The 22,151-nt window shown below is 42.7% G+C and overlaps 1 protein-coding gene across 2 annotated transcripts; it reads right to left on the reverse strand.

The window, feature by feature from the left end:
* Positions 1 to 1,968: 1,968 nt before the first annotated feature.
* On the reverse strand, positions 1,969 to 20,950 carry VBP1 (VHL binding protein 1). 2 transcript variants are annotated; one of them, XM_045285565.1, is made up of 6 exons: positions 20,842 to 20,950; positions 16,580 to 16,704; positions 13,165 to 13,231; positions 11,892 to 11,990; positions 5,325 to 5,459; positions 1,969 to 2,986 (listed from the first exon to the last, which is right to left on the reverse strand). In XM_045285565.1, exons 1-6 carry the CDS (start codon positions 20,932 to 20,934, stop codon positions 2,957 to 2,959), a joined length of 549 nt encoding a protein of 182 aa, XP_045141500.1. In that variant the 5' UTR covers positions 20,935 to 20,950; the 3' UTR covers positions 1,969 to 2,956. The 2 variants fall into 2 exon arrangements, with proteins under 2 accessions (XP_045141500.1, XP_004717593.1); XM_004717536.2 differs by having other exon boundaries at positions 5,321 to 5,459.
* Positions 20,951 to 22,151: the final 1,201 nt, after the last annotated feature.

A 22,151-nucleotide genomic window follows, 5' to 3' on the forward strand; every position in this document is an offset into this window, starting at 1 on the left:
ACCAATCCCAATGATTGGCACAAAACCACACACACAGCCCACAGGGACAAAGAGAAACCATGGAAGTAGGAAGACAGTGGTCGATGTAAAGTATGAAAATAATAATTTATAATTTGCCGGGGTCACGAGGGTGAAGGTGGGAGGGAAAAAAGGGGAGCTGATACCAAGGGCTCAAATAGAAAATGTTTAGAAAATGATGATGGCAACTTATGTAGAAATGTGCTTGATACAATTGATGTATGCATTGTTATAAGAGATATGAGCCCCCAATAAAATGACCTTTGAATTAAAAAAAATCTTTATTTTTTTTATTCTTTAATTTTACTAAAGACTGGATTTCCTATATTCCTTGACTACCAAAAAATTCATATTCAGATTGGTTTTTTTATTGTTTTTACCAAAGCTTTTATTTTTTTAACATTTTTTTTAAAAAATCATCTTACTGGGGGCTCATACAACTCTTATCATAATCCATACATACATCCACTGTGTCAAGCACTGTCATACATTTGTTTCCCTCATCATTCACAAAACATTTTACTTCTACTTTGAGCCCTTGGTATCAGCTCATTCTTTCCCCTCCCTCTCAGCTCCCCCTCCCCCATGAACCCTTGATAATTTATAAATTATTTTGTCATATCTTACACTGTCCGATGTCTCCCTTCACCCACTTCTCTGTTGTCCATCCCCCAGGGAGGAGGTTATATGTAGACTTCTGTAATCTGTCCCCCCTCTCTCCACCCTCCCGGTATCGCCACTCTCACCACTGGTCCTGAAGGGATCCACCCTGGATTCCCTGTGTTTCCAGTTCCTATCTGTACTAGTGTACATCCTCTGGTCCAGCCGGATTTGTACAGTTGAATTGGGATCATGATCGTGGGGGTTGGGAAGCCTTAAAGAACTAGAAGAAAATCCTATGTTTCATCATTGTTACACTGCACTCTGACTGCCTCGTCTCCTCCCCGCGGCCCTTCTTTAAGGGAATGTCCAATTTCCCAGAGATGGGCTGTGGGTCCTCACTCTGCACTCCCCCTCACTCACAAGGCTATGATTTTTAAGGTCTTTGATGCCTGATACCTGATCCCTTCGACGCCTCGTGATCTCACAGGCTGGTGTACTTCTTCCATGTGGGCTTTGTTGTTTCTCAGTTAGATGGCCTTATTTTTTAATTTTTGTTTTGTGTATTAGCCGCCAGCTTACAGACCAACTTTATATCCAGCGAATCATATACTTTTTTTCAACTCATCCAAGGCAATCCCCTCTAAGTGACATCACTTATCCCACTTCCTCCCTATGTGTCCTGAGTGTTTCCATGCTGCCCTTCTGGTCTGAAACAGTTGATTCTTCTTCATACTTAGATTTTCAAGGACGTAGATTAAGACAAAATAAAATCTCCTGAGCAAATCATTCCTGTGCTAATAAATGGTAAAAGGAAAATGTTGTGCCAATGTATGAAAGAGAAAAATTATCCCTTACCATCTGTCAAGATGTTTACAAACCTCAATTTTAAAAGTAAGGAATTTAAAATAAAACCATGGAAAAAAATGAAATCTGGGAATTTAGGTATCTTTCAGACTAACTTCTCAATTGTCTATCTATATTCCTTCCAAAGGGATTTAATGTTGTCTCTATAAACAGAAGAAATGCCTGAGAAATGCTGGTTCTAAGAATCAAAAACAAAAAGGAAACTCACTGCCACTGAGTCTTTTCTGACTAATTGTGACCTCACAGGCAGAGTAGAACTGTCCTTTTCGGGTTTCTGAGACTTTTAAATCTTTACATCAGACAGCTTCACCTTTCTTCCTCTAAGTGATTGGTGGGTTTGAACCCTTGACTTTGGGGTCAGCAGCTCAATGTGCAGCCCACGACACCACCAGAGCTCCTTAGTTATATGCATAAGCAAATAAACTCTACAAATATGTGAAGATTCGTTAACGTTAGAAACACTAATGAAAGAAGGTGTCGTGCCACAGTTTGAACTTCACTGTTTTAATATCATGAAATACCATTGTTTTAATATCATGAAGTACAAGTACAAAACATTGTACAAGTTTTTACCACATTAAGAAGGAATGGAACGTTTGTACTTTGACCAGAATCTGTATCATCTAGCACTAACCACTACACCAACAGACTTACATTGGAACTTATTAATTCTATGAGGCTTTATCATGAATAAAAAGCACAACACCTCTTTTCCATTGCAAATTGGCATTCACCTTACCATTCCAGTTAAGCTGCTTTGAAGAACCTTTAATAAAGGAAAAATCGCCTTAGCGGTGAGTGCTGAGCAGGTAATAGTATTTCACATTAGTCAAAGTCTTCTATGTGGGCATCGCTAAGACACTGTGCACTATTTGGGCTAAAAAAACATGTGGTCTCAGTAGCCCTCTTCCTGTTTAGAAAGGCAAATTACTGTTTCCTGAAAAGTTCAAAATATTATGAGAATTAACCAGTAATCCATGAATCTCATTTACATAAGACAAATCAGTGGTCCCAGTGTCATAAAACTTCACATGCACGGAAGAAAATCAAGTCTGTCTGTAAATAGTCAAACTATCTTTCCTACCTCGAAACTGGTTTAAGCACATAAAGAGTAAACTGTGTTAGTGCCTAGCTTTGAGTCTAGGGTCTTTTCAACTCAGTTTTCTTATGACAGACAAATCCGATGAAAGCACTGTTTATTTTATTGGGAAATGTGAAAAAGAAAACATCATACGACTAATTTCATAAAACACTGGAAATGAATTTTGTTCATGAATTAAAAAAATGCCATTTGTCATTTTTAAAAGTTTTAATCCTCATTCTTGCTGCTAAAAAATTATTCAAAGTTATGTCAGTCTTTAAGAATAAACTTTAGGGTATTCAAAATAATGTATGCTTGGAAAACTGAACCACATTTTCAATTGCCAGCTTTATGCTTTGTTCTTGATAGAATCATCTTTGTTTCTTCTTTTTACATCCCAATTATAAACCCTAGCCATATCTGCAAGAAATGTCAAAGAAAAGGTAAATACAATTTTAAAGGCACAAAGATCATGCACACAAAATACTAGTAATAACTAGCATTATAAGTAGTTTTGCTACAACATTTAGCTGCTGAGATTGGTATAAAATGAACAATTGTTAGCATTCAGAGTCAAATCTGGTATTCCATTTAACAAACATGTGCTAGACACTGTCAAGTTTCAAAGATAGTCCCTCCTCCTGACCCAACCACGTGATATTTAAATCGATCTAATTATTACGTACATACTCGAGTATAAGCCGAGTTTCCCAGCACATTTTTAATGAAGTTTTTGTGGTAAAATTAGATGCCTCAGCTGATATTTGGGTCAGCTTATACTAGAGTATATACGGTAATACTCTACTTTTTTTATATATATATAACCTCCTCCCTGGGGAACAGACAACAGAAAAGTGGGTGAAGGGAGACGCCGGACAGTGCAAGATATGACAAAATAATAATTCATAAATGATCAAGGGTTCATGAGGAAGGGGGCAGCGGGAAGGGAGGGGGGAAAATGAGGACTTGATGCCAGGGGCTTGAGTGGAGAGCAAATGTTTTGAGAATGATGAGGGCAATGAATGTACAAATGTGCTTGACACAATTGATGTATGTATGGATTGTGATAAGAGTTGTATGAGCCCCTAATAAAATGCCAGTAGTACTCTTCTATTGTACCCTCCCTTTAGTTTTATGGGGCATTCGAACATCTACTACAGCTCAGAGGCGGCGCTGAACAAAGGCCTGACTAAAGAGGGGAAGTCTCTCAGCCTTATCATGTACTGAATTGAATCACCCTTCATAGTTGGGGTCTCAAGAGATGGAACACAATCTCCAACACTGTCAAAAAGGCATTCTCCAAGTCGGCAGGGCTCATCTCCAAAGAGACCTCCTTTTCTTTAGCTCCTATAGCTATAATTATTTTGTCTTCTCACACGGAGTATGTTTTCCTTTCCAGAAGCATCGCCCTCGCCTTGGCCCCAAGTCATCTCATGGAGGGATGAAGTCGCTCTACATTAGCTGTCAGTCAGATGGACCCTGCACTAGGCTTCTGATGTGCCCACCTTCCCTCACACAAAGGCTGAGTCTCTGCCATGTGCTACAGAAGCTTACTAAAGAATTAGGCTTATTGGCAGAGCACACAAGAGGAGGATTGGGGCAGGGAGATGACACTGGCTGCCTGGGGGCACTTCATAAGGTATCTATACTCATAGCTTATATGTGACAAGGCTCAATGAAGCATTTTCACAGGGGGAAAAATGGGACTTTTATATTGGAGACAGTGCAATGGCCTGACTCTAAAAACAGCTACTGTAAACTATGGCAATGGTAGGAAAAGCTGACAAAGCTGTGGGGGCTGAGTGCATCTGGGTGGCAAGGGAGGCAGGAGAGAAGAGGACAAGGGTTAGAGGAAGCCTGGGAGAAGAAAGGAAAGAGGTGCTCGAGCCTAAGCCCATCCTTTCCCCTAATCCAAATGTCCTACATTCCCCACCCCTTCCTCCTCCACCTCTTCTCTCTGCTACTCGAAATCAGAAAGTGCCTTTAAACGCAGATCAAGTTTTATCTTCTCTACAAAGCCTTTTCTGAACTAACTCCAGCTCACACCTATCATCCTGACTTTAACGTGAAGCGGATGCCTTGGTGGCACAGTGATTAAGTGCTGGGCTGTTGAGGGACAGGCCAGTGGGTACCCAGACACCAGCTGCTCCACACGAGCGATGTGGCCATCAGCTTCTGTAGCGGAAACCCTATAGGCCGGTTCTATTCTGTTCTATGGGACTGCTGAGTCAGAGCCCACTCAGTGATTCAAAACAACATGAAATTGCCTTGGTGTATATATTAAACTTACTTTTATTTTGCTAGGAAACGCACATTTAACTGTTTTTACATGTGTAGTTCTAATGGAGGAAGACTCTGTTACTATCTTTGTAGCAATGATTCCCTCACTAGCCCTCTGCCCTGTATGGCTCGGCAAAATTGTACAAACATAGGGGACCTTTAACAGATGCTTCTGTTATAAACTACCTAATTAGCCAAGAAGGTTTTTTGAAAAAAATGTTTGTAAGAAAAGTGCTCCTTCGCCAATTTGAATTTGCTGTTATCATATCTGCACATTTCAAATTAATGAGTCTATCTGCAAGCTTACTGAATCATTACCTACATCCATGATTATTATTTTCATTATTTTGCAACCTAAATTAGCATAAGAGTATCTTACTCATTAAAGCAACACAAGTAAGAATGTTAAATACAGATTTCTACATTTTACCTTTCCCTCGTTTTTGGTTTGTTTGTTTTTTAAAGAAAGGATACTGACTTCCGTGGTAGTAAATTGGTCTCGAAGAAAGTCCAGGTCTTCCTCGAGAGAATCCAGATTCTTTGTGGCGGTTCCTAAGTTCTTTTCCAACAGTGCCTGTGCTTCATCAATATCATATTCCAGCATTACATTCGCCTGAAGAGAGACAGTAATGGCTCCAATGAGTATTTACACAGTGCTTTAGATAGGTTCCTCTCATAGAACCTAGAGGGCAGGGTGGAACTGCCCCTGTGAGTTTCCAATACCATAACTCTTGACAGGAATAGAAAGTCCCATCTTTCTCTCTTGGAGCGGTTGGTGATTTGGAACTGCTGACCACGAATCGGCTTATACTCTTTGGCAGTGAGTTTTGAGTTTTTATATAGGTTAGAACAGGGGTTGGCCCTCAGGTCAAAGTTGATCGATCCACTGCTTGTTTTTGTAAATACAATTTGATTGGACCCAGCTAAGCTCTATTCATTTACATATTGTCTCTGCTTTTATGCCCCAGTGGCAGAGCTGACTACTTGCAACAGGGTATGGCAAAGGTCATCTACTTTTCTATAGCTCAGAAAATGAAGACTCAAGTGGGTCAGCTCACATCGTTCTTAAATAAATGGGAGGTTGAAATCACCAACTGCTCCAAGGGATCTCTGATAAAAAGTGACAGTCCTGGAAACCCACAGGGGTCGTGATTGGAAAGAGACTCAATGGCAGTGAGTATTGAGAATCAGGCTGCTGGTTATGCTAATGAAGTAAGATGTGAGTGAGATTCAACCCCCTCACTCAGATCTCAGGCTTATTGTTCTAAGAGAGAAAAAGGAGCAGACAGGGAGACCTCACTACCACCCGAAAGAGCCAGGGACAGAGCACATCCTTGGACCCAGAGTCCCTGCAATGAGAAACTCCTAGACCCTGGGGAAGATTGAATCCAAGATACAGGTCTTTCACCAGAGCTGACAGAGAGAAAGCGCTCCCCTAGAGCTGGCACTCCGCACTTGGACTTCCAGCCTCTTGAACATGCCCCCCCCAGGTTTTGGAATCTGGGATTATGAGAGGATATCACCACTGTGATGGTGTTACGTCCTGGGGCTGAGCCAACTTTAATATGAGGAGATTTTCTGGGTGAGCCTAATGTAATCACACGAGGCCTTAAAAGCATCACAAACTTCCTCTGGCTAGTGGTAGAAAGGCATGTCAGAAAGACTGGAAGTGTGAGAAGGAGCTCACATGCCACTGCCTCTAAACGCTGAGAGGTGGCCCCCTGGCTTACAGGCATCCGGACTCTGACCTCCTACAGAGTTTTAACTGTTGTTAGGTGCCATGAGTCGGTTCTGACCCAGAGTGACGCTATGCACACTAGTTAGTTATGAGATTTTAAGCCATGAAGTTTGTGGTGATGTTACAGCAAGAAAACAAAACAGCTCCTTTCACTCAGCAATGTGTGAGACTCATCCTTGTTGCATACAGCAGTTCGTGAACCCTGGGTTCTGTACAGCATCGCATGGCGATGATAGGGAACAACTGATGCAGCCATTCCACTGCTGATGGATATTTGCGTTGCACTATGAACTGAGCTATGCCCCCTAAACTATGTCAGGTTTCAACCTTATTTGCAAACAATTTTTCTTTCAAATATTACGTTAACTTTACAAATCATACAGGGGTACGGTGAGTCCTACTCCCATGTGTGGTATCTTACAATGATGAGCAGACACAGACACACAGAGAGAAGACATCAAGTGAAGGTGCATTGAAATGGGATTAGAATCGGATTATCCTCCCTTGTGAAGCCAGAGGAGGTCAGATGGGCCTCCATGCCACTTACTAACCACTTTAATAAAAATAACATGGGCACAATCTCCACTATAAATGTATGCAATGGTAGTGCTAGCAGGAATAGCACAGCCAGAACGTGTCTAACTTTAGAGTGCAAAATGTAAATCAACATCAGACCAAGCTTAATTCCTAAGAAGTGGAAGTCAGACATACCTCTATTCTCCCATGTTTTTACCCACTCTGACCACTACTATCTCTGTCTTCAGTGGTACAGCCCCTGACTAATGTTACCGCTCGTTTAGAAGGTTCCTTGCCTCCCTTCTGCTTTCCCCTTCTGTTTCTCTTTCTCTCTGAAATCCTCTATGGATCGGGTTACTAAAACACCCAAACTCCTTGTCAATTCAAAGCATGGTATTTCCATCAGGGTCACGAACTGACTGATGCCTTCTTGATAGGCCACAGAAACTTCATTTGCATAATAGGCTACAACTCACCTCATCTGCATAATCTATTAAATAATTCCTGCAAGGGCAGGCTGCAATTCAGGATCAGACGAAAAATATCACACCAAGTTGTTTACAGGCTACCTAGGAAATGTCAATTAACCTGGACAAAAATAACAAACCCTTTGGGGTAAAAACAAGAACAAAACAAAGCAAAAAACTCCTTAAGGCCGGGGAAGAGGGGTGGTAAGCTCCACCCCCAGCCCCCACCCAAGAATCAAGGCAAAAGACCAATAAAAGAAACAATTTCATCGCAATATGTCTATGTAGATATACAGAAAAAAAGAGCTCATCCCTGGAGTGTGTAGGATTAGGATTTCAGAAAGGAGAGAGACTTTCATTTTTTATTCCATATTCTTCTGCATCATTTGTTTGTTTTTGCAACAAGCTTATGTTAAATTTTACTTTGAAACATTTTTCCAAAACTGAAAAAGAATCAGCATAACCTGAAGAGGAGGAGAAGGTCCTGCCATGGAAGGTTTTCAAGCTTGGGTGCTGCGGACCAGATTGGTGAGCCAAAGGAAAGGCAAATTTGTCAACCTATACACCCTGAGGATCAGCCAGAGTTCTTCAGACAGCAGCCAACAAACCAATGACAAAAATGATTACATCTGGGGATGGAAGAGGAGACTACAGCTTCCCATTATAAATTTTCTGACCTATTTGATCTTTTAACCATGAGCATGTACAGTTACAATTTTTAAAAGCAATCGAAACATCATTCATCCAACAAACTTTTACTGATACATGCCAGATATTTTTCTCTTGGCTGAAAATACAACTCCTCACTTACATTCAAGCAGGGAGCACAAATAGTAAACTAATAATAAACACAATGGTCCATAATCTATCAGGGAATGAGATATTGTTTCAAAGAAAAACCGCAAGAGAAGCTGACACAAGAGGACGCGGTCAGCAGATGAGTCACAGTAGGTCTCTTGAGGGAGCTCACGGTTTAAGCACAGGAATCGGTGCAGGGAGTACGGCGAGTACAGACCTAGAAGCTGAAAGGTGGGGACTGTGAGGAGGTCACCAGGCTGAAGCAGAGTGACAGGAAGAACAGAGGGAAACAAGTGATGGGAGGGAGTGGGGCTGGCGTTTATGTAAATCAAAACCTCTCAATTCAGCCCTTGGTGATGGGGAAACTACCGGAGTGTCTTGAGCAGTGAAGTGGTTATTTGACGCACTTTAAAAGGCATGTACCGGTGGTTCAAGGGAATGGTCAATAGGTAATTGTAAAAGCTGCACAAACTCCATTTCTTCAACAAATTTTTTCATGATTACTATGTGCCAAACATTCTCTCTTTGGAAAATCAACAGTGAACCACTCAGAACCTGACTTGCATGAGGTTTAAATTCCTATTAAAGAAGCGGGGGGAGGAGGGGCAGTGACAGGCAAAATACAAAGAAGTAGGTAAACATGTAGTTTGTCAGGCAGTTATGAGGCAAAATCAAAGAGAAACAGGAACTGTTAGGCTGACTGAGTAGAAGGCAACAATGGAACAGAGACCCGAAGGGAGTAAGAGCTGGGAACATCTGGAAAAAGTACTTCAAGCAGAGTGCACAGGCAAAATAAAGGTGGGCCCATTCCCTGCATGTTCCTTCTAGGTCTAGCCAGAAACCCAGCATGAGCATGCAAGGAAAAAAGCAATTGGGAATAAGATCAGAGAAACTACAGGGGTTATCAGACTTGTGATCCATTCAAAAGAGAAACTTAGGCTTTCCCTCTAATGAGATCAAAAGCTTCTCAAAGGTTTTAGACAGAAGGAGGAAAATAAGGCCATTATTCCTGTAGTCATGGTGGGAGGTTTGGATGGTTTGTACCAGGGTAGTGCAGCTGAAGAATAAAAGAAGTTGTTGGATTCTCATATACAACTAAGAGAGCATTCCACTCCCATAGAGTTAGTCTCAGAGACTCAAAGGGGCAGTTCTACCAAGTCCTATAAGGTCTCTCTGAGTCAGCATCAACTCGGTGGCAGTGAGTTTGGCTTTTGGTTTATAAAGCTAAGAAGACTTGCTGATGAACTGCTTTAGGGAGGAATCAAGGGTTTTGTTGTGGTTCTGCCATTGACTGAAGGGAAAGAGAGTGGGAAGTGCAGGGCCTGGGGAGAAGTCAAGGGCTCAAATAAGACAGACATAATGAGCTGGAAAAGCTCAGAAAATAAAGTGAAGAGTAAGAGAAAAACCATTATGAAAGCCAGAGTCAAAGCAACTAAACCAAATACATGTTATTCTGAAATTTATAGATGACAAGCCAGAAAAAATCATAAATGAAATTCAAAAACCAAATATTAGAAAACTACCATATATACTTGAATATACGTCGAGTTTTCCAGCACATTTTAAATGCCGTTTTTGTGGTAAAATTAGTTCCCTAGGCGGATATTCGAGTCAGCTTATACTTGAGTACATACGGTAATACAGAAAATATGATAGATAATGAAAACAAAAGACATTAAATTATTTCTTACTCCCAAAGAAAGTAATAAAAGATACTGAACAAAACAAACATTTAAACGTGTAACAGAAACCATCTTTCCTGAAATAAAAACTTTAACTCGTGAATCAAAGGGTCACATCATCTCTAGGAAAAACAAATAGCAATACAGTAAAATCAATGGCCTCTAAGACACATTTAAGTTTAGTTTTTAAATTTCAAAGGATTAAAAAAAGGATCAGTAATAACAGTGAATCTCTCCTTTTAAATATAGAACTAAAATTAAGCAAGAGTGGGAATTATGGTTGTTGAATAAAATGTCAAAGTTGTACAAACTCTTTAACATTGATATAACAAAAATCGAAAGCTGGAACTAACAAATACAGAATCAAGTTTCCACATGCTATTCTGCTCATCGTGTAGAGCTCACCTACTATTTCTATAAGACAAAAAGTGCTGACTCCAAGCGACCCAGTCAGACAGGGCAGAAATGCCCCGGGGGAGTTTCCCAACTGTAATGCTTTCTAGGAGTAGGAAGCACTGTCTTTCTTCCAAGGAACTAGACGCCCTGGTGGCGTGGTGGTTATGCACTGGGCTGAGATCCACTCCTCAGGAGAAAGATGGGACTTTCTACACCCACAAACACAAACTTGGAAACTCCCAGGGGCACGCACTTCAACTCTATCCTACAGGGTCTTGATGAGTCAGCATCAACTCAATGGCAAAGAGTTTGTTTATTTTGGGTTCTCGTGCGGGGTGGCTAGTGATTTCGAACTACTGCCCTTGAGGCTTGCAATTCAACATGTAACAACGATGCCACCAGGGTTCCTATATCAGCTGACAGAAGACAAAACTCTATCGTGAATGGGTAAACTTGTAATGCTGCTAAGAGGAGCAAGATAGAAAAATTATAGAAAAAGAAGGTCTTAGAAATTATCTAAAACTGAAAACTAATCCTCAAGGTCTCTGTAACAATCTTTTTCTCCATAACTTAAGAGGGATCTTTCTAGAACTAATAAACTTTTGTGGAGAAGACACATTTATCATAAGTTTAGCAATACACTTTCTCTTTTGTTCCTATTCCATTTCCTTTGTCACATTCAAGTCAAATAAGGTAGCGAGGGTTTGGGTCAGTTTGTTTTGATGGGAGAAGAGAGATGTGAGCATCATGTTACTGTGATGCTCAAACTCCTAATTCCAGGCAGTTTCCAGTATGACTGACTAGGATTGGACCCTGTATTAGTCTAGGTACTTTGGAGAAACAAATCCACGGTGACTCATGTATAAGAGAGTTTTATGTAAAGAAAAGGTGCATCACGAAAACATCCCAACCCAATGCTGCCCAAGCCCACAAGTCCAACATTAGCCCATTAACCCAACACCAGTCCACAAAGTCCTCCACCTCACAAAACAGAGGCAATGATGCCAACTGCAGGAGGAAAGCTGAGTCCGTGAACGTGTAAGCATCTCAGCACTGGCAAGGGTCTCCACACGGCTGCTCCAGCACCCAGGGCTGCATCGGGATAGATCCATGCGGCTTCTTCTTGGGGATGTCTTGTAGGAAGTTAATCTTGCAAACTGAAGCAGGGAACTGCTAAGGCAGCTGCACCCGATACAACCATCACAAAACAAGAGACCAGAGAACTAGAAAGGCCGAGGCTCACCACCCATTTATCCCTCCGCCTTTCAACCAGCACCACATGTGATTATTGGCCAGGCTGGCACAATTAACTAACTCAGACCCCTTAGTTGCTTCTATAATCAAAGGGAGATACGCCCTTTAGACATATTAGGAATCCTGTTTGGCTGGAAGAGCACACTGGTTGACAAATCCCAGCTGAAGAAGCTAGGCTTAAGACATTTACTTACCCCGAGCCACAGACACACTTTGTCAGTAGGAGGAACAGAAGCTTTGCAGTACAGGTTATCTGCCAATAAGAATCTGGTCTCCAGTGACTTGGTGGACTCCTTAAAAAAATAGAGTATTGTAACAGGCCTATTAATATCAAGGCTCTCAAGGAAAGAATCTCTAAGCTGCATGCAAGACAGATGTATAGCAGCACCATCATCATGCAGATGTAATGATAAAAGACAGGACACTGGGGTCGGATATCTGGGCATCGATTCTGGCTCAACTACGTACTAGCACTGTTAATGTGGCATGTCACTTCCACTCTGCGTGTCTCAGGTCCCTCATCTGTAACATGACCATACTAACAGTCCCTACAAGAGCTCCTGGGTGGCACAAATGGGTAAGACCCACCACAAGATGCCGCAGAAGACAGGCCTGGAGATCTGCTTCTGAAAGGTCACAACCTTAAAAACCATATGGGGCAGTTGAACTCTGCACAAACGCAATGAGTCAGACTCCACTTGGTGACGAGTACCGCCAACCTCTACACCTCTGAGGGATTGGGTCAACACAGCATACAAAGGTGGCCATGCACAAGTACACAGGAAACTCTTACAATCGGAATAAACTCAATGAATTGTACAAGAATTCACTGCTATTATGTTGTGACTCATGTTCAATCACATAACTAATCAAAAACAGATGTAAGTAATCATCTCGATAAAATGGGCTGATAAAATGTAATCTTTATAGCCTGGTTTGATATAATGAGTACTAAAGGAAGACTCAGAAGATTGCCAAATTCAGTTCTGCAAGGAAGTAGCTATGTGACACAGATCAGGTAAAATCTAGCAGATATAAAATAGGAACGTGAAACAGTTTCTAGGAGTATTTCCAGTTCTATAATTCTTTGACTTACTCCTTTTTTTCATATGGTTCTTTTTTTTTATTGTGGAAAATGACTTACTCCTTATTCTTAATAATATTAAGACATTCTGAAATGCTGCTACCTCAAAATACGGCATTTTCTTTCTTTAGAACAATTCCAAATTGTATTTAATTTTCATAAACACCACATGTAAGTAACTTATGACATCTGGGCCCCAGAAGGAAATCTGACTTGTGAGGCAAGCGCCACCACCACAGTGTTCAGTGCAATACACGGTGTGCGTAACGATGGGATGCACTCAGCAACGCAGGCTGAGCACAAACGAACCAACAGTGACCCAAGGGCCCAGGGAGTGTGCCTCTGCCTAGTTCACGCCTATTTACAAACAGAAATATACTAACTTTTTTCTTCTGCATGTATTTGAGAATTTCTAAAGTCTGCTTGATTTCTGGAATCTGTCCTTTCAGCCTGTGAACAAGCAAACAAACAAAACATTAACTTAGAGTTTTACAGGTAAGAATAAAACGCCAGGACAGTCTTATTGGCCCTGTGTTTTCGAGCTGAGAACCATTTACAAATATATGTAATAGACAATGGGGGAAAGCCAGATCATATCATGCTTCTAGTCAAAAACCGCAGTACTCCAGACGCCCTTTACTTTGCCCCACTTCCTATCTCCATAGTACCTATCACCTACTACCCTACTACAGGATTTCTTAACATTTCTGGCCAGAATGTCAGCTTCAATCAGGCAGAAATTCTCATATGCTTTGTTCATTGATAGATGCCTAGGTGCCTGGCATATATTAGCTGAACTGAAATGAAAGTTTATTGTCTTTTCCCCCAACTAGCCTGTAGCCTCCACAAGCACAGGGATTTTTGTCTGTTGAGCTCACTGTTGTATCCCAGGTGTACATTCTGGAAGGCTGCAGTTATAGAGTCATTTTTACCCCTCCCATTTAGGCCTAGAGCATATATTTCAAACTAAAGTTCCAACCATACAGAAAAAAAAAAAAAACCAACCCACAAACGGCCCCGCTTTCCCTCCTCTACATCATCAATTTCCCCCTCTACCTTACCCCTCCCTTCGCACCCCAACCCGTTATTTCCTCCACCTTAACAAACAACCTGCTTGATTTTACTTCCTCTTCTAGCTCCTTATCTTTCCCTTTTATAGCAAAGCTCTTCAAATTGTCCATATACGATGCCTTTATTTCCTTTCCCTGTTCTCTGGATCCCCAGAAAATGCTCATGTCAAGGTCACCGATGACCTTTCTTTCCCTGTTCTCTGGATCCCCAGAAAATGCTCATGTCAAGGTCACCGATGACCTTTCTTTCCCTGTTCTCTGGATCCCCAGAAAATGCTCATGTCAAGGTCACCGATGACCACTTGCTGCCAAATGGGTAGGCAATTCCCAGCCCTCAATTGAACTGCGGTACCCTTATTCTCAGATACCTTCCCTTTCCTTCCACGAGCCCCCTATTCTGGTTTACTTCTGGCCATACTAGTTGCCCCCTCTCAGCTTCCTATGCTAGATCCTGATGGTCTCCCATACTCTAAGAGAGACGTGCCCCAGAGTATGGTCCTAAGGCCAACGTCTCTTCTCTATGACCTCTTTGAATGAAACAGTTTTACTGTTTGTAAAATAAAATTTTTAAAAAACTTTTATTACCAAAGTAGCATGTGCACGCTGTAGAAAACTAAAACAGATAAGCAAATAAAAACATCAGCAATCACCACTATTAATATGCTTTTAGTGTCGATTCTTTCATTTTTCTGGGCATACACTTTTTTCTAAAATGAGAACAGCTTATTGTTTCCTGACCCATCTTGCCATGTCAATGACTTTTCAGCCCATTCAAACTTCCCCCAATTATTACCAAATTCAAATGAAAGAACACATCTAAAACCAGTCTTTAGACGGTTTTGTCCCGTCAGTCTACCTCCAAACTCAAAAGCAGCATTTCAGGTTATAAAGCCATCTCCCCTTGGGAATTTTCCCTTTCGTTCCTTGTACCCCTCCAGATCATGCCTTCCCCTCAACACTTTGTACAAAAGCACATTACTGCTCTGCTTTTGATATTATCTATGACCTCCACCCCTAGATTGTGTCCTTGCTGAAAGTAGATCTTTCACTACCATCGAGTCAACACTGACTCACAGCGACCCTCTAGGACAGGATAGAACTGCCCCTCTGGGTTTCTGAGACCGGAATTCTTTAAAGGTGTAGAAAGCCTCTTCTTTCTCCAGAGGGGCTGCTGCTGGTTTCGAACTGCAAACCTTGTGGATCATAGCCCAACTGGTAACCATGACGCCAACAGTGGGCATTCCAGAAATACATACTGACTATTTGAAGAACACTGACTCCTGAAGATTGCAGATAGCCGTATTTAATGCAGTGAACTTTTTTTAACAGTGAAGCCACTCTAAAACTATAGGGAAATAAAGGATTGAGAGCAAGGATACCATTGCCTGGGCAAAGTCATAACTTCTGTGAGTCTCTCACCTCAGTGAAAAAAGAAGCGTGAGCTAAGATGCTAGGACCTCAGCTGCTTTGGTATAGGGGCTTCACTATCCTTTGGACTCGGTGTTCAGAACCTTCTTGAGACTGACAAGTGCTGGGAAGACAGTGGAACGATTAAGGCGTCTTATACATTCTTGGTGAGTATAAAATGGGAACGACTTTGGAGAACTTCAGCAATTTCTCATTACATTGACTATACACTTACCAAGTAACTCAGCAATATCCACATCTAAAGTGCATCCCAGGGAAATGAAAACGTATGTTTACACAAAAATTTAAGAGCCAACCCCCAAGACTATGGTCCCTAGACACCCTTCAGGTATAGCACTGGTCTCTCACCCCCTTCTTGGCTCAACCTTCAGTCAAACAATAGACAAGCCTATAAGGTGAACACCACCAACGGGAGGTACGCACTCCTAAGAACAACCAACCATACAAGAGCCAGAGGGCAGCATTTGCCCTAAGATAAGCTCAGAAGGAAGAAGGACAAGGGAAGCAGGAGGAATGGAACCTGTTAGCATGGGGAGGCAGTGGGCAGAGTGCTGTCCATTGTGGCGATTGCTAATGTCGCAAAACAAAATTCACAAGAATTGTTGAATACAAACCAATGCCCCGGAAATGTTCACCCAAATCACAACAAAAAGTTAAAAGCAAACAAAAAACCACTTCAGAGTATACATCCAAATGACTACCAAAAAATTCCTACAATGCAACACAAGCTGGTACTAAAAAGGCACTAACTATTCAAATGCATATGGCAGTCTCTCAAAAGCATCAAGTCCAAGAAGCCTGGCACAGCACTTACCATATGTTTCTATGTACTTGACATTCAAGGACCAAAGCAAACTCATGTCTGCTTGTGACTCACAGTGACTGCAGGGTTTCAAAGCTGTGCAACTTTACTGAAGCAGACGACCACATTTTTCTCCCAGAGTGGCCAGTGCATTCATTAGTAGCCAAGAGCCTAACCACTGAACTACCAAGACTCCTATGCAAGCACAGGTCAAACAAATTTACAGTGAAAACAATCAGAGCAGTAATTGCCTCTGCGGGTAGGGCAGGGAGACAAAGCTGTCCTGAAAGAAGAAGAGAACTTCCTGGAGAAATGGACATCTTCTTGGCATTGAGGTGAGCAATGGTTACAGAAGTCAAAACCCATCAAAATTACACACTCAAGGGCTAGACATTTAAGTGTATTTGAAATATGCCTCAATAAAAATTGGGGGGGGGGATTAAACCATTCAAGACAGCAAAGATTTTTTCAAATATCTTTGGGAAATTTGTAACTTACCTCCTTTTCTTTTGAGCAAGATTGAGTTCCATAAACTTATACTTTTGGTATTGTTCGTCCAACTTCTTTAGTACTATATCTGCAGTCTCATTCCCAGGTTGTTTCATGAAAGAATCTACATCTTCCTTTAATATAAAAAATATAAGGTATTATAAATTTTAGAATACACACAAATCTTTTGACTGCTTTTTAAAAAGAAAAGAAAAATGATTTTTCTCTAAAGCCTTCTCTGATTTGTTTTTTTCCCCCAAACGCTTGTTTTTAACCAAAATTATAAAAAGTTAGAGAGCATTTCAGATGGTACACATAAATTATGTGGCTAATTTGTTCCTCCTCTATTCTCTTCTCTTTGCTTTTTATTTAGACCTTGCCAGCTTTATGCATGCCCCAGGAAGCCTTGGGCCTAACTATGAAAATTAGCAACGATCAAATGCACTGTCTAGTGTAACCTAGTCACACAATGATTCTACAGGCTGCATGCTGACATCAATGCCACTGCTTTTTAACTCAAAAAGCTTTGCCATACAAGATATGACAAAATACCCATTTATAAACTATCAAGGGTTCATGAGGGAGGGGGGAACGGGGAGGGAGGGGAAAAATGAGGACCTAATGTCGGGGGTTTAAGTGGAGAGAAAATGTTTTGAGAAACGATGTACAAATGCGCTTTACACAATTGATGTGTGTATGGATTGGGATAACAGTTGTATGAGCCCCTAATAAAATGTTAAAAAAAAAAAACCTGAAAAAAAAGAACTAGAAAAAAAAAAAGCTTTGCCATAGAAATCATTACGGCATTAGGTTCCTAAAAGGCAAGCCACAAAGGCTTGCTTAATGATCAACAAGTCAGCCTGAAAGCCCAACAGCATCCCTGATATCGTGGGTTACAGGTTCGGCAGCAAACCACAAGGTCAGCAGTTTGAACTCGCCAGCCGCCCACTGGGAGAGAGATGGGCCTTTCTGCTCCTTTAAAGGTTTACAGTCTCAGAAACCCACAGGAGCAGTTCTACTCTGTCCTATAGGGTTGCTGTGAGTTGGAATCGACTTAATGGCAACGAGTCTGGAGCTTTTGGGGGAGCACATGGTATCCACTAGCAAGAGCTTAGACGCTAGCAGGCAGTTAACAAAAGCAGCATAGGACTGTGGCTATAGGGCTTTCCGGCTTTGAACCAGGCGACCCCACTTACTGGCTGGGTTCACCTTGGAGGCATTACTTAACCTCCCTTGGTCTCAATTTCTGTATCTGTAGGCAGAGACTGAAACTTTCTTTTCCTCACAGGATGGTAAATGAGTTGGCATGCTTTAAAACGTTTAGAAGAGTAAATGACACCTAATAACATAAATCTCAATAAATGGTAAGCCATTACCATCCTATATTGGTAATTCAGTGGTAGAAATCTCACCTGCTACAAAGGAGACCAATCTGGCAGTGGAAGCTTACAGACTAAAAGAGACTAGGAACAAAGTCCTGCGATCTACTTCAGAAAACCCAGTAGATCGCAATGGTCCAATCCCAGACTGATCCTAGGGCTCGAGCAGGACCAGGCAGGGTTTCATTCCACTGTGCACGGGGTTACCATGAGAAGGACAGACTCGACAGCAGCTGACATAATATTCCTAGAATATAACGTGCTATGAATTCTATCTTAAGGTAGTGACTGGGGGAAAAAAGAGAGGGAGGGTGTATCTGAACAAGGTAATAGAAGATGATGAGTTCATTAAATGGATGGGGACAAACATTTGAAGAAGGGGAAGCGGGGAAGGAAGAGTTCTGACTTAATCACTATGGCATACTCAAACCAGAAAAACAAACTCACTGCCATCGAGTCAATGCTGACTCAATGACCCTATAAGACAAGGTAGAACTACCCCACAAGTTTCCAAGACTGTTAACTGTTTGCAGAAGTAGAAAGCCCCGTCCTTCTACATTCTATCAAAATAGAATGGAGCCTTGGTAGCACTGTGAGTTAGGCATTGTACAGTTAACCACCAGTCGCTCCAAGGGAGAAAGATGAGGCTATCTGCTCCAAAAATTGGAAACCCTATGGAGCAGTTCCACTTTGTCCTATAGTGCTTTGAGTCGATCGCAGTGGGTTTTTGGTTTTTATCATAATAAAATAAACAGGTTACCTGGCATATTTCCATTATGAAAGCATATTGCCTCTCATAATAACTCAGAAAGTATTATTATCTCCATTGTAGTTAAAGGAACTTAGGCTCATAGTGGCAAAATTAAATGTCCCATAGTAAGCAATTTGGAAGTAGAGGTGGGATTCAAATCTACTCAGATGCCAATGCTTTCCCCATAAGATCATGATATGCCAGTGAATTTAGGAATATAAAAATCATTATATAAATTTTGGAAATATTATGCTGGTAGAAATTCTAAATTTTTATGTCTAGGAAAAATTTTCAGAGAAACAAAGCAGTTTAAGGTCAGTATTTATCTCCTGATAAATGTCATCTCCTTGAATTCAATTTCTGAATACATCTCTAGCTGACCACCATGATCATATTTAAACTTAAAAACAAACAAACAAACCTTCCCTACCATTGAATCAATGCCGATGCATAACCACCCTACAGGGCATGGTAGAACTGCCCCTGTGATTTTCCGAGACTGTAACTCTTTACAGGAGTAGAAAGTCTTGTCTTTCTCCCAAGGAGTGGCTGGTGTTTTCCAACTGCTGGCCTGTGGTTAGCAGACGAATGCTTAACCACTACAGCACCTGGACTTCTGTAGTATTTTAAGGCACTAAGGAAATTCAATCCTTAGCTATGAACTTATAGACAATGCACAAGTAAAACAACTGTGGGCAGCTGATTTGGTTGGTGGACCCTAACCCACCCAGATGCACGTCAGAAGAAAGACCTGGAGACCTACTTCTGAATGGTCACAGCCTGGAAAGCCACACCAATTTTGCAGACGGGGTTACCAGGAGTTGAAACTGAGTGGGAGTCAGCAACCAACCATCACGCTTTCCTCCCCCAAGCAGGAGATGAAGGGTAAATGAGCGTGCAGTCCCAAGGAATGCCCGCGTTCTGAGCCGGTGTGACCCTGGCAAGGGACAGACACAAGGGCACTGTGCCTCAGCTTCATCAACTGCAAAATGGGGATGGTAACAACCGCTATGAGTTTTAGAAAATCCTTAGAAAAGTACTGGCAAATAATGAATGCTCATTGTACTCTATAGTTACAATCGCTGAGAAATAATTGTTAAGAAAAAAACGGCACAGCTCAGGGAGAAAATGGAGACACTGAGTACAAAATTACTATCAACAAATGCAAACATACAGTATAAGGCAGGTATATATTTAAGGAATGATGCAGGCTTAGTAAAAAGGGGGCTGGAAGGAAATCCAGTCACAAACGAAAGCAACACACCAAAACCCCAAACTCACTGCCATCGAAGTCAATTTTGACTCATGGGCCGCACTAACAGCATCTTGGTTACCCGTTGGGCTTCTAACTGCAAAGTCAGCAGTTCGAACCCACTGGCCACGAAGCTTTCTATTCCCATAAAGAGTCGTAGCTTAGGCAACCCACAGGACAGTTCTACCCTGTCCTATGGGGTCGCCAAGAGTCGGTATCAACTGGCAGTTAAAACTAAATCGAACGATTGAAAAAAAAAATCCCATCAGCGCTTTACAGTGGCTCAGCCAGAGCTGATTAAGGATGCTGGCCAAGGAGGGCCGAGGTTTCCTCTCATTACAAATTGCTAGGACCTGGGTCGGGCTCCTGGTGAAGCCTCCTATTCCGTTTCCCTCACTCCTCACTAAATTTTTAGGATGATGGGCCGACACCGAAATGTGACCTCGGGATGGTTTGACTTAGAAACCTTCTCCAGAGCAGCACCTCCGAGGGGTCGCAGTCACCAACCACCTAGGCCCCTCCCCCCAGGGACCAGCCTGTCCGCCCGGCTTAGGGCCTGAGCCCCACCGGTCCAGCCTGCCCCACCGCGGGCTCACGGTCCTCTAACTGTCCAGAGATCTCGGTGAAGTCCCGAGCTCTTTGCCGCCGACCCTTCTCCCGGGGCCCCAGGGCGGCAGTCAACGACACAAGGCGGCGGCGCGGTCGCCCTGGCCCACGCCCTACCGCCCCGCGATGGCCAGGTCCCCTTCTCAGAGTGGGTCTAGCAGAGACTGGCCCGGCCGAACACGCCATCCCGGGACCCTCCGGAGTTCAGGCCGAGGTGGGGTCAGAGGACAGTGTTCAGTCCTCCGCCTCGGGCCAAGGGGCCAAGGGCCGCCGTGACTCTCACCACAAACACGGCCTCAGGAATTCCCAGGTGGAGGCGCCGCAAGCTCCCTGTGGCCATTTCTCCAGGGGAACCACCATCCTTAACAGCCGCCATCTTGGTGAAGCGAGTGTGATCAAGCAGGCGACTAACTGCCTCCCAGGTTACCAGCCCGCGTGAGAGCTGTGATTGGCTCTGCCGCCCCTGCAAACCCGCCCCCTCCCGGTGAGTCTGCGCGATCATTGGTGTACAGGAAGGAACGGCTCCTCTCTGCTGATTCGCCCAACGTCTCGTTGCTGATTGGCTGCCCTCAGTCACGCGCGGTAGCGCCCATTAGCGGGGGAGGGGCCAACGGGCGCCTCTGGGGAAAGGTGTCTCCCTGGTTTTGTGGGCAGGTTGGAGCCCTGAGAGCATAGTGTTGGTTCCTAGCAATGAAGAAGCGGGTGGAGGACTTCTGGACGGGGAACCCAGCAGTGTCCATTTTCCAAGCACCCCATCAGGTCCCAGGCATCCGCAGGAGGAAAATCACCAAAGGGTGAAGGCCAACGCCCAGACTTCCCAGGGAGGGGGCGAAGCCGCCGGAGACCAGTTCTTCCGCCGGACTGCCCCTCACCGCAGTGTCTGTCTACGCAGCCACTGCCCCTCATCCCCTGACCAGTGTCAGGCTTGAGTGGGGGTGGAGGGGCAGTGAGGCATGTTCAGTCACCAGATTTCTGTCCTTTCCCCATACCTCTGTGCCTCTCACTCCGGTATCCATCTGTCTTCCTGGGGAAACTATTCTTTAAGAAGGAAGGTGAGTATAACCAAAAAAAAAGGAAGGTGAAATAAGAATATTTTGACATCAATGAAGGTTAGGAGAATTCATCAATAGACATGTACTAAAATAAATGGTAAACAATGTCATTCAGGCCGTGAGAAGGACGCTCCGTAGATTCTGTTCTGGCCAGCACCCTTTCCTGAGTCTCCGACTAGGGTTGTGAAAATGGCTTCCGGAGCGCAAGTTGCTGCTGAAGTATGTTGCGTTTCTCTGACATTAAAGTGTGGCAGTGCTCAATACCAGAAGAGGTTTTTAAAAATGAAAGAAGGCTGTTCATTGTTTGTCTCCGTGCAGACAAAAAGTGCATCATTGTAGAAGAAGGCAAACAGATACCGGTTGGAGATGCTTGAGTAACTGTAACTGAGGCTTTCAAGCATTTTGTGGGAATGCTTCCTTAAAAAGATTGTCGCTATGCTTTGTATGATGCAAGCTTTTTTTTTTTTTTTTTTAAACATTTTATTAGGGGCTCATACAACTGTTATCCCAATCCATACACACATCAATTGTGTAAAGCGTA

This window comes from Echinops telfairi, unplaced genomic scaffold (genome assembly GCF_000313985.2).
Source record: "Echinops telfairi isolate 266 unplaced genomic scaffold, ASM31398v2 ScPeMD7_7472;HRSCAF=8510, whole genome shotgun sequence".
NCBI classification, from domain to species: Eukaryota; Metazoa; Chordata; class Mammalia; order Afrosoricida; family Tenrecidae; genus Echinops; species Echinops telfairi.